Genomic DNA, 13,775 nt, shown 5'->3' on the forward strand with positions numbered 1-13,775 from the left:
TGTGTTCCTTACTGAACAACAGGATACAGAGTCAAAAATGGAGCTGAGAGAAGAGGGATGGAGCTGAAAAAGCTTGTTTCATGGTGGTATACAATAGTGAATATTTCAATTTATTAGAAAAGAAACAATATTTGCCAGATGTAGGCTACATTTATTTGCATGTACATTGTTACATCTGGGATCATTAGTATGCATAGACAATTTATAGTAAATAGACCAACATCACATGATGCAAATATTTGTAGTCGCCCAAATTTCAGAAATGCAATTTTAAGTCAGAACACCATTAGCACCGTGTTTAATGGGATAGACATGTGGTAAGAGCAATAGCTTCCAAAATAATCAAATTGTCATGGCGTATACAACACAATATTCCAATTATCCACAATAAAACTGAATGCAATCCCAGCTGCTGCTCCAGTGGGTCGTTCAACACCATCCTCCATCCAGCCTCCGGTGGTCTCAGGGGTCTGTTCTCCAACCCTATCTGTGTTTCTTGAACGCTGCAGAGGACATTGGTGATTACTGACAAGTCATAACGATGAAAGACTGCCACACTGTCTAGCTGTCATTTCAAATGCTAAATTGGTTGTCAATTGACCTGCATGGTCAAATATACACAACATAAAGCGGCTCCCCTCCCTTTGTTTAACCTCTCATTTACACTGGTGCCCGTTTCTGGTCTATAGACTCACCCTTCCTTTTAGTCTTCTTCTTCATCAGTTTCTTCTTCTTCTTGGGTCGTGGATTATCCACATCCTGAAGGACGGAACAGCAAAGGTCAGAATTGTCCACTGGAATATAGATCTCCACTCCACACACACCTACTATTGATCACTGCATGTTATCTGCACTATTGATCCCTCCCAAATTTCGTTGTTTGGTACCTGTACTATATCAATGACAAATAAAGACCATTCATTCATTCATTCATTCATTCATTCATTTACATTTACATTTAGCAGATGCTTTCATCCAAAGCGACTTACAAGTACATTTGTCTAAAGTAAGTGAATCATCTTAAATGATGCTAGGACCAGGGGCCATTGGCAGTCACAATGCTAGAAGGAAAGATTTATACCTCAAGAACAAGCTGTGGGCCTATCACTATGAGTTTATGGGTTTGTCAATAGCATCAACAACACAGCATACAAACACTCACCACAAACCATCATCAGCCATCATTTAGAAAAGACACATAATTCATAATGCCAATTGCTGCTGCAATATCTAGGAACCAAAGCCAAAAAAATGTACTCATACTTATACATGTAATATGGGATGTAACAGTCAATTTGTTTCTGGTTCAGTGACTGGGAGCAGACCTAGGTCAAACGCATTGTCAAATCTATATTGGTTTATTAGGTATAATTATTTGCTAAGTATTTTAGGGGTTAGGGGTTAGGGTTAGACAAGGCTTAAGCCTAGTCCCAGACTAAAAAGTATCTTCAGTGGAGAGTTTTACATTACAATGTGTGATTTAGTCCAGCACTAGGCTTAAGCCTTGTCTGTGAAACCGGCCCACGGTGGGCTTGATTAAGCTTGAAGTTTACTTTTTTTTTTTTACTACTCTTGATTATCCATGGTAACAGGCAAAGTAAATCAAGTGTGACTTTGGTATTTGGTCGTATTTGACCTAGGTCTGACTGGTTGAGAGATGAGAGGTTTTCCTCCAGCGTTCTGCTCACCTGTGCTTCGCCACCCGTCAGGGCTGAGATGTCACTGAACCGAGTGATGCCGCTCAGTTGACCCGACATTCCCAGCATGCCTCTCTTCTTGGCACTCCTCTCCTTTTTGGGCACTGCCAGACGCACCATCATGGACTCCTCAAAGTTTTTCCTGAAGAAGACAAGAGACATTCAGGAGGTGCTGCTGCTGTCATGTAATGTGACGGCAGCAGGTGAAAGGGGGCAACCGACCAAATGTTTGGACTTCTATTCTGAAACATTTAAATAAATTGGACAGGAAAAATGTAAACTCATTTGTGGGTGATGACTTAATGATGACCCTAACCCGAATCACCTTTAAAAGAGCATTGATCCAAAACACATTGAAACTTGAAAATATTTTTTCTGAACATTTGGTCGGTTGCCGACTCTCTGTGTCTGGTGTGATGATAATACTGACCTGTGCAGATCGTCCCGGCTCTCCCGGTCCGTCTGGAAGTCCCGGCGTTCCCTAATCTCCTCTGGAGCGTCGCTGTACTGCTGCCGGAGTTCCTGGATGACGGAACTGCGCAGGGCTGCGCGCCGCTGCTTGTCTGCCAGCTCCTTCTTCTTATCCGCATCGGTCATGTCTCCCTCTATAGGACGGGGAGAAAACAGATATCGATGTATTTTCTTTTTTACATTTACATTTTTGGCATTTAGCAGACGCCTTATTCTAAAGCGACTTACAATCAATACATTTGACTAAGCAAGTGAATCATCAATCCACTAGTCGTAGCACGAAGAGTAATCTAGCTCAGGCCAGGGGCCATTGGCAGTCTCAGTGATAGAAGGAAAACATTTTAATATATATTTAATTTATATATAATATATATATAGAGAGACACTGGAGAACAGAGAGACAGTACAAGGGGGGCAGTAGAAGTCATAGGGGACACAGTAAAGGGGATACTTTTAACTTTTCATGCACCATTTGCAACTCAAATTGGATGCAGAGACAATAATTATATTAAAAAAAAGAAAAACTCATATTGCAGCAGTGTACAAAATACTACCATGGTTTGGTATGAGTATCTATCATAGAGCTGAAGTGAGGCAACAGGACAGCTGTAAAAAGGCTCAATGTTTCTTGGGAGACCTGCTGAGGGGCCTGTAGCATAAAGATAGACCCAGTCTTAGACATAGATCTCACTCTAAGTCATTCTTGCTATAGACTAACATGTTCCTGTTGCATTAAGCTCACCTATGAGAGACTAAAGTAAGACTGACTTAGATAGTCTGTCACACAATGCATTCTAGGTAAAATAAGACACTTGACAGAACAAACATGGCGGCCGAAACAGCTACACCTAGCAGCGGAAGATATGAGAGATAAACTTCCTTTTCTTCTGCTGAAAACGTATGTATATTGGAGGAATATAATGTGGAGAAAAGTATACTGCTTAGCAGTTTTAACCAGTGATGTCGTTTACAGCGCTGGAGTTACAGTGTTAGCTAGCTACTAGCCCTGACTCGTTCCCATAGCAACACAGCTCTTAAATCAAGCTTAGCTCGATGTTGATGTTGTAGTCTATAGCAAGACTGACTTAAAGTGAGATCTAAGTCTAAGACTGGGTCTATCTTTATGCGACCGGTCCCTGGGCTGAATCTCTAGTGTTTCTCATGTCCTCTCTCTCCTCGTCTCCTTCTCAAAATGTATAGTCGGTTCATCTAGGTTCTTCCCTTCAAATCTTCTCCTCTGAGGTGTTTTCAGAGGGAGGCAGGAAGGGTGGAAAAACGTAACATACACAATGCAGAGTCTTGTATTGAACATTACCGTAGTGCATGGGGGCGATCTTGGGAGGGACATATTTCTTGCCAGTAGAGGGAGCTTTTTTATCAGAGTCTGCCTTCTTTCCGTCTTCCTCATCGTCAGAGTCCTCAGATTCACTCAGCTAAGGAACACAATAAAATAATACAGCAGATTAGTAGACAACTTGTCAAATGTAATATGTATTGTGCACATAGGGACAGGACCCAGGACCCGAGACCTTACTTTGCTTTGCAGATTCTCTGGATTGGGACGTAACTGCAGCGGGTCATTTTCGGCTGTAACAGATCAAATAAAAACTCTTAGTACCCACACACACACACACACACACACACACACACACACACACACACACACACACGCACGCACACACCCACCCACACACACCCACACCCACACACAGACACACACACACACGCACACGCACGCTTCGATTTGAATTAAAGTCTGCTACATTTGCACAGTATTGCATCTTACCTAAGCTTCCAGTCACTGCAGTGCGCACCAATTTATCAATCTGGTACCGCAGCTTTTGGTCCAAAGGACGCATCTTCTCCAGGACCTGTTAGAAGAGTATTACATATTACACTCCACAACAACCCACTTCCTTTTATGGTCTTTATCCCAGGTCCTGGCCAAAGAAATACTGGAATTCTGTCATGGCTTTCTCAGTGTTTGTAATCATCTTAAGCCCCTAGTGGGCCAACCTGGATTGGCTCCCAAATTCAAGACAGCGGCCAAAGAGTAATAATATTGTTATTCTAGCATTCTCCCACCGTTCTTCTAACATGTTCCCACTTGCCCAGAGATCTTTGTGTCAGGTGCCTCATCATACAGTTATTAAACAATTAATAATAGTCATAATCATCAGTCAATAGTTATCACACTGCCAAAACCAACTGGGCCACCAGCTGGTTATGGTTAAAGAGGATAATTTGACTAAACAAAACAGCATTTCTTTTGAAAAATTATTCGCATTTATCATCAGGATCTTACTGTTCTAACGGTGACCAATCTGTGTAGGGCACCATTTTCCTTCAAACTACCACCCTCTGTTTTGATGCTCATCAGGTGATTGACATCTTGCAGATAAAACAACAGAAGCTGATATCGCAGGTCCAGAAATGACAAGCCCTGGAAAGAGAGTGGCATAAAATGACATTACTCAATAGAAGCATACACAAAAGTATTGAAAGTTTAGTCCATAGAAAGGCTTGCAACATCTCTATACTCAAGTGAACCTTCCATACCTTTGAAGTATGGAATGCTCCGTCTTGGACCCTCTTTAGCAGATCTCGAACATGACTTGTAACTCCAGCCACCTAGGATAGAACACCATAGAAATAGAAGATTAATTATATTTCTATGGCCAGGACACCCGTCTCTGAGAGACTAGCATAGCAGGAGAGTCTGTTTGAGGGCCGGCTAGATAACATGTTGTCACGAGACTTCAGAGTAGGCTAGTTAAACGAGGATGGGAGGACAGTACAGTATTGTTGCCATTGTTGATGAAAACAAGCATTGTGATTAGTCATATGAGGCGCTCAAAGCTGTGACTTGATGATAACGTCAAATGTTAAATCACTTATTATGGCAGTCCTACGATGCAGTCGATTTGTGTGTCACATTCCCTTGACGATGTTTGTAGTTGTGAGAACTATATTTCTCAGCACAGGGCAGAAATAATCACAATCGATCACAAAATAAATACTTTTTAAAAATATATACGGTACAGGCCAAAAGTTTGGACACACCTTCTCATTCAATGCGTTTCCTTTATTTTCATGACTATTTGGTACATTGTAGATTCTCACTGAAGGCATCAAAACTATGAATGAACACATAGGAATTATGTATTTAACAAAAGTGTGAAATAACTCTAAATATGTCTTATATTTTAGATTCCTCAAAGTAGCCACCCTTTGCTTTTTTGTTGTTAATAAACTATATAATAATAATATTAAATATAATATGTGTTAATAATAATATGTTATTATATATATATATATTTAATATTATTATTATATATTTTATTAACAACAACAAACATTTATTTGATTAACAACAACAAAGCAAAGGGTGGCTACTTTGAGGAATCACACTTTTTTGTTAAGTACATCATTCCACATGTTCATTCATAGTTTTGATGCCTTCAGTGAGAATCTACAATGTAAATAGTCATGAAAATAAAGGAAACACATTGAATGAGAAGGTGTGTCCAAACTTTTGGCCTGTACTGTATATACTTATTTTTGATTAGCAGATCTGGCTTGGATTGAACTGGACAGAGCGATGGGAGAATGTGCTCGCAATTTCATTGGATGTTACATTCCAAGAAACCCCCCCCCCACACACACACCACATGCCTGTAGAAGGGTTGTTTGTTGTTACATATCGTTGCGTAACATCTAGTTTTTTCAACGATAACCTTAAGGAACAACTGTTCCAAACTACGATAGCGTCGATAACAAGTTATTGCGAGACTAACCTATTTGAGACCGCACAGCCTGGTGAAATACTCTGTAGGAAGTAGCTACACGTGAGGTGGAACCCCGTTTAAACCAATCAAATATGTAATGCCTTCATCGAATTCCGTTTTTCCTTCAATGTTGCAAGCTAGCATCTAGCTACAGGAGACTAATTGTTGGTAGATTATCAACGTTAAAAGACTAGCAATGATAAAGGCCTGGGTTCTAGGCCCTGGACAATCTAGACAACTTGATGGCAGCTACTAGATTGTAAAATATGCAATATTGAAATACAACTGTGAACATTTCTAAACCTGCTAACTGCGACACTTTAATCAATGTGCACCAAATACTATGTGCAATATGACAACCCTCGTGCACATAAGGTTCAGAGATAGGAAAAGTTAGGATATTTATAGCATAGCATAGAGTACAGCACAGTGTTTTATTGTATAGTATAGTAGTATAGTATAGTGGATAGTGTACATAGCCTTTATTTATGTCAACCAGCTCTTTTCCCTCTTTTATTTTACCCTTGGCTCTCTTGTTTTTAGTCTTTTTTCCTAGCACCAGGGGAGCCCCCCCTCCTAAATGTCGTTGTATGGTACCTGTACTGTATTAATGACAATAAAGACCATTCATTCATTCATTCATTCATTCATATAGGACTCCATAGATTGTGTTAGACACAGTATTGGTTGTATTGGTTGAGAAGCTGGTAGAAAATATCTATTTCAAACCTGTTCAGTGAGACTGTTCAATAGGCGCACTGCATTGGGACCATCACTATCAATCAGATCCTGAAAGAAAATAACAATAAAATGTAAAGCTGCTTTCACCGGCTAGACAGATCTCACATGCCAGTCCACAGCAGTAGCGAGAAAAACTGTAATAATAAATCAATTCAAGACACCGATTAGAGAAATGGCTACATTAATATTACGTCTCTTGGAACGGCACATGACATCTGTGAATAACAAATAATCCTAACTGTATATGATATGAAAACATCTAAAAAACAAAACTCACGTTTTCACTTAAGGTAGCCGCCATTTTGCAAGTAAGGACGCTGCTAAGGGACAATCAAGTTGTTGTGCGTTTTCTCATAGTACTGCGATTCTGGAAAATGTAATACACAAAATAAACAATGCTTGGGCAATATATGGATATTTGAAAAAAGTGTATTATATCTGGTATAAGCTGCAACGTTTGCAGGAAAAGTGCTATAAAAAAATAAAGGTTATTATTATTATTATTATTATGATATTACCCAGAGCCCAATGTTTTGCATAAAAATGTCAGTGTTTTTTATTTGGGGGGGATGAACGAATTAAGAGAGGAAGAGAAAAAGAAAAAAATGAGAGAGAGATAGAGAGATAAACAGAGATAGAGACAGAGAGAGAGAGAGAGAAGGAGGAGGGGGGGGGGGTAGAGGAAGTGATGGTGTGATGATGAGAGGGAGCACCTGTCTCTTTAGACCATTTCAGACCAGCCACACATTGAAGGAGGAACATACAAGAGAAGAAGTAACATACACGAGATACACAGAGAAAGCAGGCTCAGGGGTAAGTCCATATTCTTTAGGAAAAGTTTTGAGAACATGTTAATTATTTGGTGCAGTTCCTGAGTGTTTTATTCCATAACAACACATCTACCATCATTATTACTAAGCACTATGAATGACAAAGTGATGTCGTTCATTCTGTGTGTCTGAACCCCCAACAGATGTCTGAATCTCAGCAGCCTTCCGTGATTCAGGGGTACAACAATCCTTCTGCCTCTCTACCGTTCTCCTCCTTTAGTCACTCCTCTTCTCCCTCTACCACCACCACCCTGGCACAGAACCCTAGTGTCTCAAACCCAGCCCTTGATAACATGCCTCAAATGGACGGGGTTCTCTACAGCCAGTCTCTGGGGGCTCAGGGTCAGGGCCTCAGGGCCGGCATCGACCGGGTGGCGGAGCAGATGATGGGACTGTCGTACCTGTCGTACGGACCTCCCCATAACACACCGACCACGGAGACTTTCGGCCAACACAATCACATACCAGCGCAGCAGGTATGTGAGATCAGATGTGAACTTTCTAATGTATCCAAATGGAATTTCCACCATAGCCTACTGTGCACAACGTGCAGAGGGTTGATTTGGAAAATTCAGCAACATGTTATGCTCTGTTTGTGCACAGACTTATAATCTATATGTGGTCCTCTTTGGCTCGTTGGTAGTTGGTAGAGTGTGGTGCTGACAATGCTTAGGTTGTGGGTTCGGTTCCCACTGCGACCATATATACTGAACAATGTTATGCACTCACTGCAATGTGAGTCGCTTTGTGTCAGCTAAATGGCACATATTATTATATTACTACAGTATTTGTCTTTCTCTCCTACATCCCTCCTCCTGTCTGTCTTCTCCAGGGGTTTTCTCCATTCCTCCTGCCCCCTCCCCCTGGTCCCCTGCGTACCTCCATGCATAAGAGAGGCCTCAGGAAGGACAGCACAGAGTACCGTCAGAGGCGGGAGAGAAACAACGTGGCTGTGAGGAAGAGCCGGGACAAGGCCAGGCGGCGCATCCAGCTCACACACCAACGGGCTCTGCAGCTTCAGGAGGAGAACCGCAGGCTGCAGGTGCTGATAGGGCAACTCACACAAGAACTGGACACTCTCAAGCACATCTTATCACAGCGCCACCTACGGCCTATGGGCGAGAACGCCACCAGCTGCTGAGCAGAAAGTGAGCAACTAAAGCCTAGCCAAGCCAACTGTTTTTTTTTTTTTTTAAATAGATGTGAAGTATAGTTGAGGTATATCACAATCATGATTGTAAAAAGCAGCAGCGGCACTTTGTCTTTTATGGGGTTACTCCCTCGAACAAGTTGAGCAGAACTTCTGGGTTTCTGTCAAGACAACAAATAAGAATTTTAAGTGATTTAAAATTCCTGTATTGTCTTTAATGAGGCAAAAGATTTAAGGACACTACCTACCTGGTGTTTTCTTAGACATTACATGGAACGATTTGTTGCCCAACCTGATTACCCAATATCCTATGGTTTGTATGGGCTTCAATGAGATGTATTCACCACAAAATAAAATGTAACTGTTGTGTGCCAATTTAGTTGGGATTACGTGGACTAAATGCTAGGTAGTTGATACCACTGATTAAAGAGGAATGTAAGTGTGCCGTGAAAGAAAGCGTTACTAAATTGATTACTATACTGTTCTTCAATTAACATTTCTTGAATAAAGTAAATTTTCTATGGTTCAATCTCACATGTCTGATTTTCAGGTACTTTGCTAGGACCAATAATAGATCTAGAAGAAGCAAACCTTTGAAGTGAACAAAAGTTTGTAGTGAATACAATACATCAATTGTCTTTATTGAATTGTGCCTCATAGAATGTACATTAGCCCACTCTCCTTACTGCTTTACATCTAACATGTCTCAATGAATCAGAATGAGATGTCGTGAGCTTAGAATTATAAGGTTCTATCTCCGTTTAGGGTAGTTCAGAGATATTGAGCATCAATGTTTTTACATTCCATTATGTTTTGTGAGATGGAACCTTTGTATTTGATGAATTACTTACTCAAAAATGTCAACATTTTTAAAATAACACCACACAGGCATTAATAAACACCTAATGGATCAGATTATGTAAAAAACTCAATTTTGACCAAAAATGGAGATAGAACCTTATAATTCTAACGTCACAATGTGCCTAACAATCTCCTACTATTTGGTCACTTCAGGGCAGCATTAACATTCACTGTCTGCCAATACCGTTACAAACAGGCACCATGACTTAGGGGGTTTTATGGAGAATAAGCAGAGCCGTCTATGTAGGCTGGGTAAGATTTCAACACATCATGGAACAGAGACAGAGAGATAGCATCAGAGACCTCGAGCCTTGCTGTGGCGACGATTACAGATAGATAGGAAACAAGAGGCCACACGCCTCCACTTGAGCTACACATCGAATATAGTATCTATATGTATTTCCAGGATATGACAACAATGCAAATGAAAATGGTTAGAGGCTTTGTGTGAAAGACACTATTCTTCACCCCGATGATGGTCTGTTGACCTGGAATTGGAATGTTGGTATTTTTACACATAAATGTTAAGTAGGAAGAAAGCCAGCATGTTCATGTTGTTTTCCTTTTCTATGTATGGACACTATTATTGAAAGGGGTTAGGTTAGTATTTGACTATGTGAGACATAGGGGCAGCCTGTGAGTGGCTCCTATGATTGTGTTTGTGTTTGTAAAAGGAGAGAGGGAGAAAGTGAAAGAGAGATGGCTGTATAGTTATGGCTGTGTGTTAGAAGTGTTCTTATGGCTGTAAAGTTCACATGTCTGGGGATGTTGAAATGACCATCGATGTGTCAGTGGGGCAATCTGTGGTCCCAGGACTGCAACGTCTCCACAGAATGAAGAAAGAAAACAGTATTTCACCTCATCACCTCAAGTTACTCAACACCTAGTATGTTTGAAAGAGATATACTATGCTCTCAACTACACAATAAATGGAAGGGGTATTTTGCAACTTTAAAATCCTCTTATACAAACTATTTTACAAGAAACAACACTTACTTACATGAATACCTTTTGATTTAACAATCAAGCAAGACTCTCCTTGGTTAATACATAATATACAGTCATGTGAAAAAGATAGGACACCCCATCAAAACCTTTGTCTTTTTCAACATATTTAAACATATGGACATTTGATTTTCATTTGAACAATATTGAGAGTATATTAATATAACTAAACAATAAACTATAATAATAATAACAACAATAATATAAATATAATATAAATAAACAATAAAACTGAAAACATTTATTATAAAAAAATAATAATAATAATGTAATGTAATTAATAGAAATGCAATTTTCTTGTGAGGAAAAAGTTAGGACACCTTCACATTTATTACTACTGAAAATGCCTAAAATTAGAATCAAGTGCGCCACATCAGGTACAAATTATTAGAACATCGTTAAGAGAGGATTTTGGAGGAGCCTGTTTTATTTCAACATCAGACATTTAGTTTGGTTTGTTGAAGTAAGTGGTACATTTTCAAGCCTGCAAACTGTGACACTTTAAAATAATGTGAAAAAATACTTTCTTGTGAAATATGACAACCCTAGTTGACTATCTGTGCAGTATAGTACAGTGGATTGTGTACATAGCCTCTATTGATGTAAACCAGCTCCTTACCTTCTTGTGATTTTATGCATCTATGCTTTTTCCAAAATGTGTTTCTTTTTCCTTTCCTAAACACCAGGGGAGCCTCCCCTCCTCAATTTCGTTGTTTGGTACCTGTACTGTAGCAATGACAAATAAAGTCTATCTATCTATCTATCTATCTATCTATCTATCTATCTATCTATCTATCTATCTATCCCCATGGTAAGATAAAAAGATCTCTCTGTGGCCTTCAGAAAGAAGGTTCTAGATGTGCATGAGTCTGGGAAGGGATTTAAAAAGATGTCCAGAAAATAATTTACAAGTGGAGAACATTTAAAAAAAAATGCTTTGTTGCATCAGGGTCTGGCCAGCTCACCATCAAAGATTCCACTATAAATTCTTAATTGTATCAGAGTGTGCTTGAGGAAAATGTGAGACCATCTGTCCAAAAATGTAAGCTGAAGTGGATGTGGACCATGATGCAACAAGACAATGACCCAAAACATTCCAGTAAATCCAAGGAATGGTTCAAAAGAAAGAAATGGAGAGTTCTGGAAAGTCAAAAGCCTGGATCAAAATGTTATTGAGATGCTGTGGGGGGATTTGAAACAGGCTGTGCATGCAAGACACTCCTCAAACATCACACAGCTGAAAGGATTCTGCATGGAGGAGTGGGAAAAACCTTCTCCCAGTCGCTGTCAGAGACTGGTGGACAGTTATAGGAAACGTCTAATTGAGTTATGTCAGCCAAACGGGGCAATAGCTTTAGGCCATAGGGTGTCCTAACCTTGTCCTCAGTAGAAATTGGCATCTTTGTAAAAGATTTTGTTAAATAAATGATAACAAAGTATTTTTTTTTCATTGTTTTTGGTTCAATTGCATCACCTTCATCTATATATATTGTTTGAAAGAGTACACAGCCCGTCTGGCACTAACTCCCATCTCATGCTGGGCCAGCAGCATGGCCTTTGGGCCCACTGTCCCCAAGCAGGCCCACAATCCACTGCCCCGTCATTCACTGGAAGTGTTATCAATCAATCAATCAATCAATAAAATATATTTGTATAACTTTTTTTCAAAACCCTCAAACTACCCACAGGAGTCTGATCAGACACATGTGGTACTTTGAGGTAGTCAAAAAACAGTTTGCTTAGTGTCCAGTATTAATTTGGTATTCAGAAAATTACAAATGTTATGGATGAGCAAAGAAAGTCACAATTCCTTCAATTCAGCTGGGAGGTAAAAAAAAGTGTTCATAATTCATAATTAAAAAACAATATGAGTTTTCATTCATAACAAACAATATGAATGAAATATTAATGTAAACTCTTTTTTTTTTAATGAATGAAAACTCATGAAAACTCATGAAAATAAATACATATTGTGCCTTTTTACGTTTTCAGTATTTACAACAAGAACAATACAAACAATATAAACACTGAATACCATATATAAACAATATTAACTGGTAGGAAGAAACCTTGAGAGGAACCAGGTTCCAAGGGAGACCCTCCTCTGGCTGGTCAGGTGCTGGCTGAACACAGTCAACTCGTTTGGAATGTGGTGCAACAGTGAATGTCTGCGTAGTAGGCTACATAGTAAAGGGCAGCATCCTGAGTATCAACAGCAGAATTATTATATTGTATCTTATACTTTCCCTTTTGATAATGGATGCATTTGTTAATTTGTAGGTTGATGCTTTGAAAATAGTTTAGGTCTCTGTGACCTCCATTTGGAGGGAGTGATTACATCGCATGTGTGACCCTATTAATCAAATACAGATGCACTAACACTGAGTCTGCCAATGGTAGGAGGGCAGATTGGCTTATTATATGAGAGAATAAAACAACTATCGAGGTTGGGCAGCATGGCAAAAAATGTAACATAGCCCAATGACCATACTATGATACTAGTGGGTCATTTTTTTATACGGTGCCATTTAGTGGATTGTGTACATAGCCTTTATTTATGTAAACCAGCTCCTTACCTTCTTGTGATTTTATTCTTTTTCTAAAAGTTTTTTTTTTTTTCTTTCCTAACACCAGGGGAGCCACCCCTCCTAAAATTTCGTTGTTTGGTACCTGTACTGTAGCAATGACAATAAAGTCCATTCATTCATTCATTCATTCATTCATTTGGACTTCATAACTTGTGAAAAATAAATTGTTGATTTATCTATATTTTAATGTTCTATTATATAAAGGACATATCTAGCTTGCTGAAAAACATAGTGGTCGAGCTCAGGCACCTACATTTTATTTTATTTAGAATACCCTCTGTAGTTGAATAGGGCGAGTGTCTCCAGAACAGAGTGGACACTAACAGGGTGGACACTAACAGGGTGGACATTTTGAGTTAAAGTTAGCCTTTAGCCTGCCTGTGTTAGCATAATGCCTAGAATGACCATGAATACTTGATGAGGAATCTAATTTGCACTAAATACTATTTTTGGAAATTATTCAATTTGATTGATCTCCTCAATATTTAGGCATAACAGGGTGGACACGTTATGGTCAACCACATTAAACTCACTGGATAAAAACATAAACATCAGATGGTAAAAGAGGTAGAAAATCACACAGCTTACAACATTTGAAATCCCCTCCACTGATGTGATGTCACCTCATGAGAGTGATGTGATTG

At 39.4% G+C, this 13,775-nt stretch overlaps 1 protein-coding gene across 1 annotated transcript; it reads right to left on the reverse strand.

Annotated features, from left to right (window-relative positions):
* Positions 1-112: 112 nt before the first annotated feature.
* On the reverse strand, positions 113-6,998 carry ngdn (neuroguidin, EIF4E binding protein; the record flags this gene model as incomplete). Its single annotated transcript, XM_080544126.1, has 11 exons — positions 113-503; positions 696-759; positions 1,689-1,839; positions 2,128-2,302; positions 3,484-3,601; positions 3,703-3,755; positions 3,955-4,039; positions 4,474-4,611; positions 4,728-4,799; positions 6,686-6,745; positions 6,975-6,998. 11 exons carry the CDS (start codon positions 6,996-6,998, stop codon positions 484-486), a joined length of 960 nt encoding a protein of 319 aa, XP_080400252.1. The 3' UTR covers positions 113-483.
* Between the last annotated feature and the right edge of the window lie 6,777 nt (positions 6,999-13,775).

This window comes from Nansenia antarctica (assembly GCF_963989245.1).
Source record: "Nansenia antarctica genome assembly, chromosome: 13".
In the NCBI taxonomy this organism is placed as follows: domain Eukaryota; kingdom Metazoa; phylum Chordata; class Actinopteri; order Argentiniformes; family Microstomatidae; genus Nansenia; species Nansenia antarctica.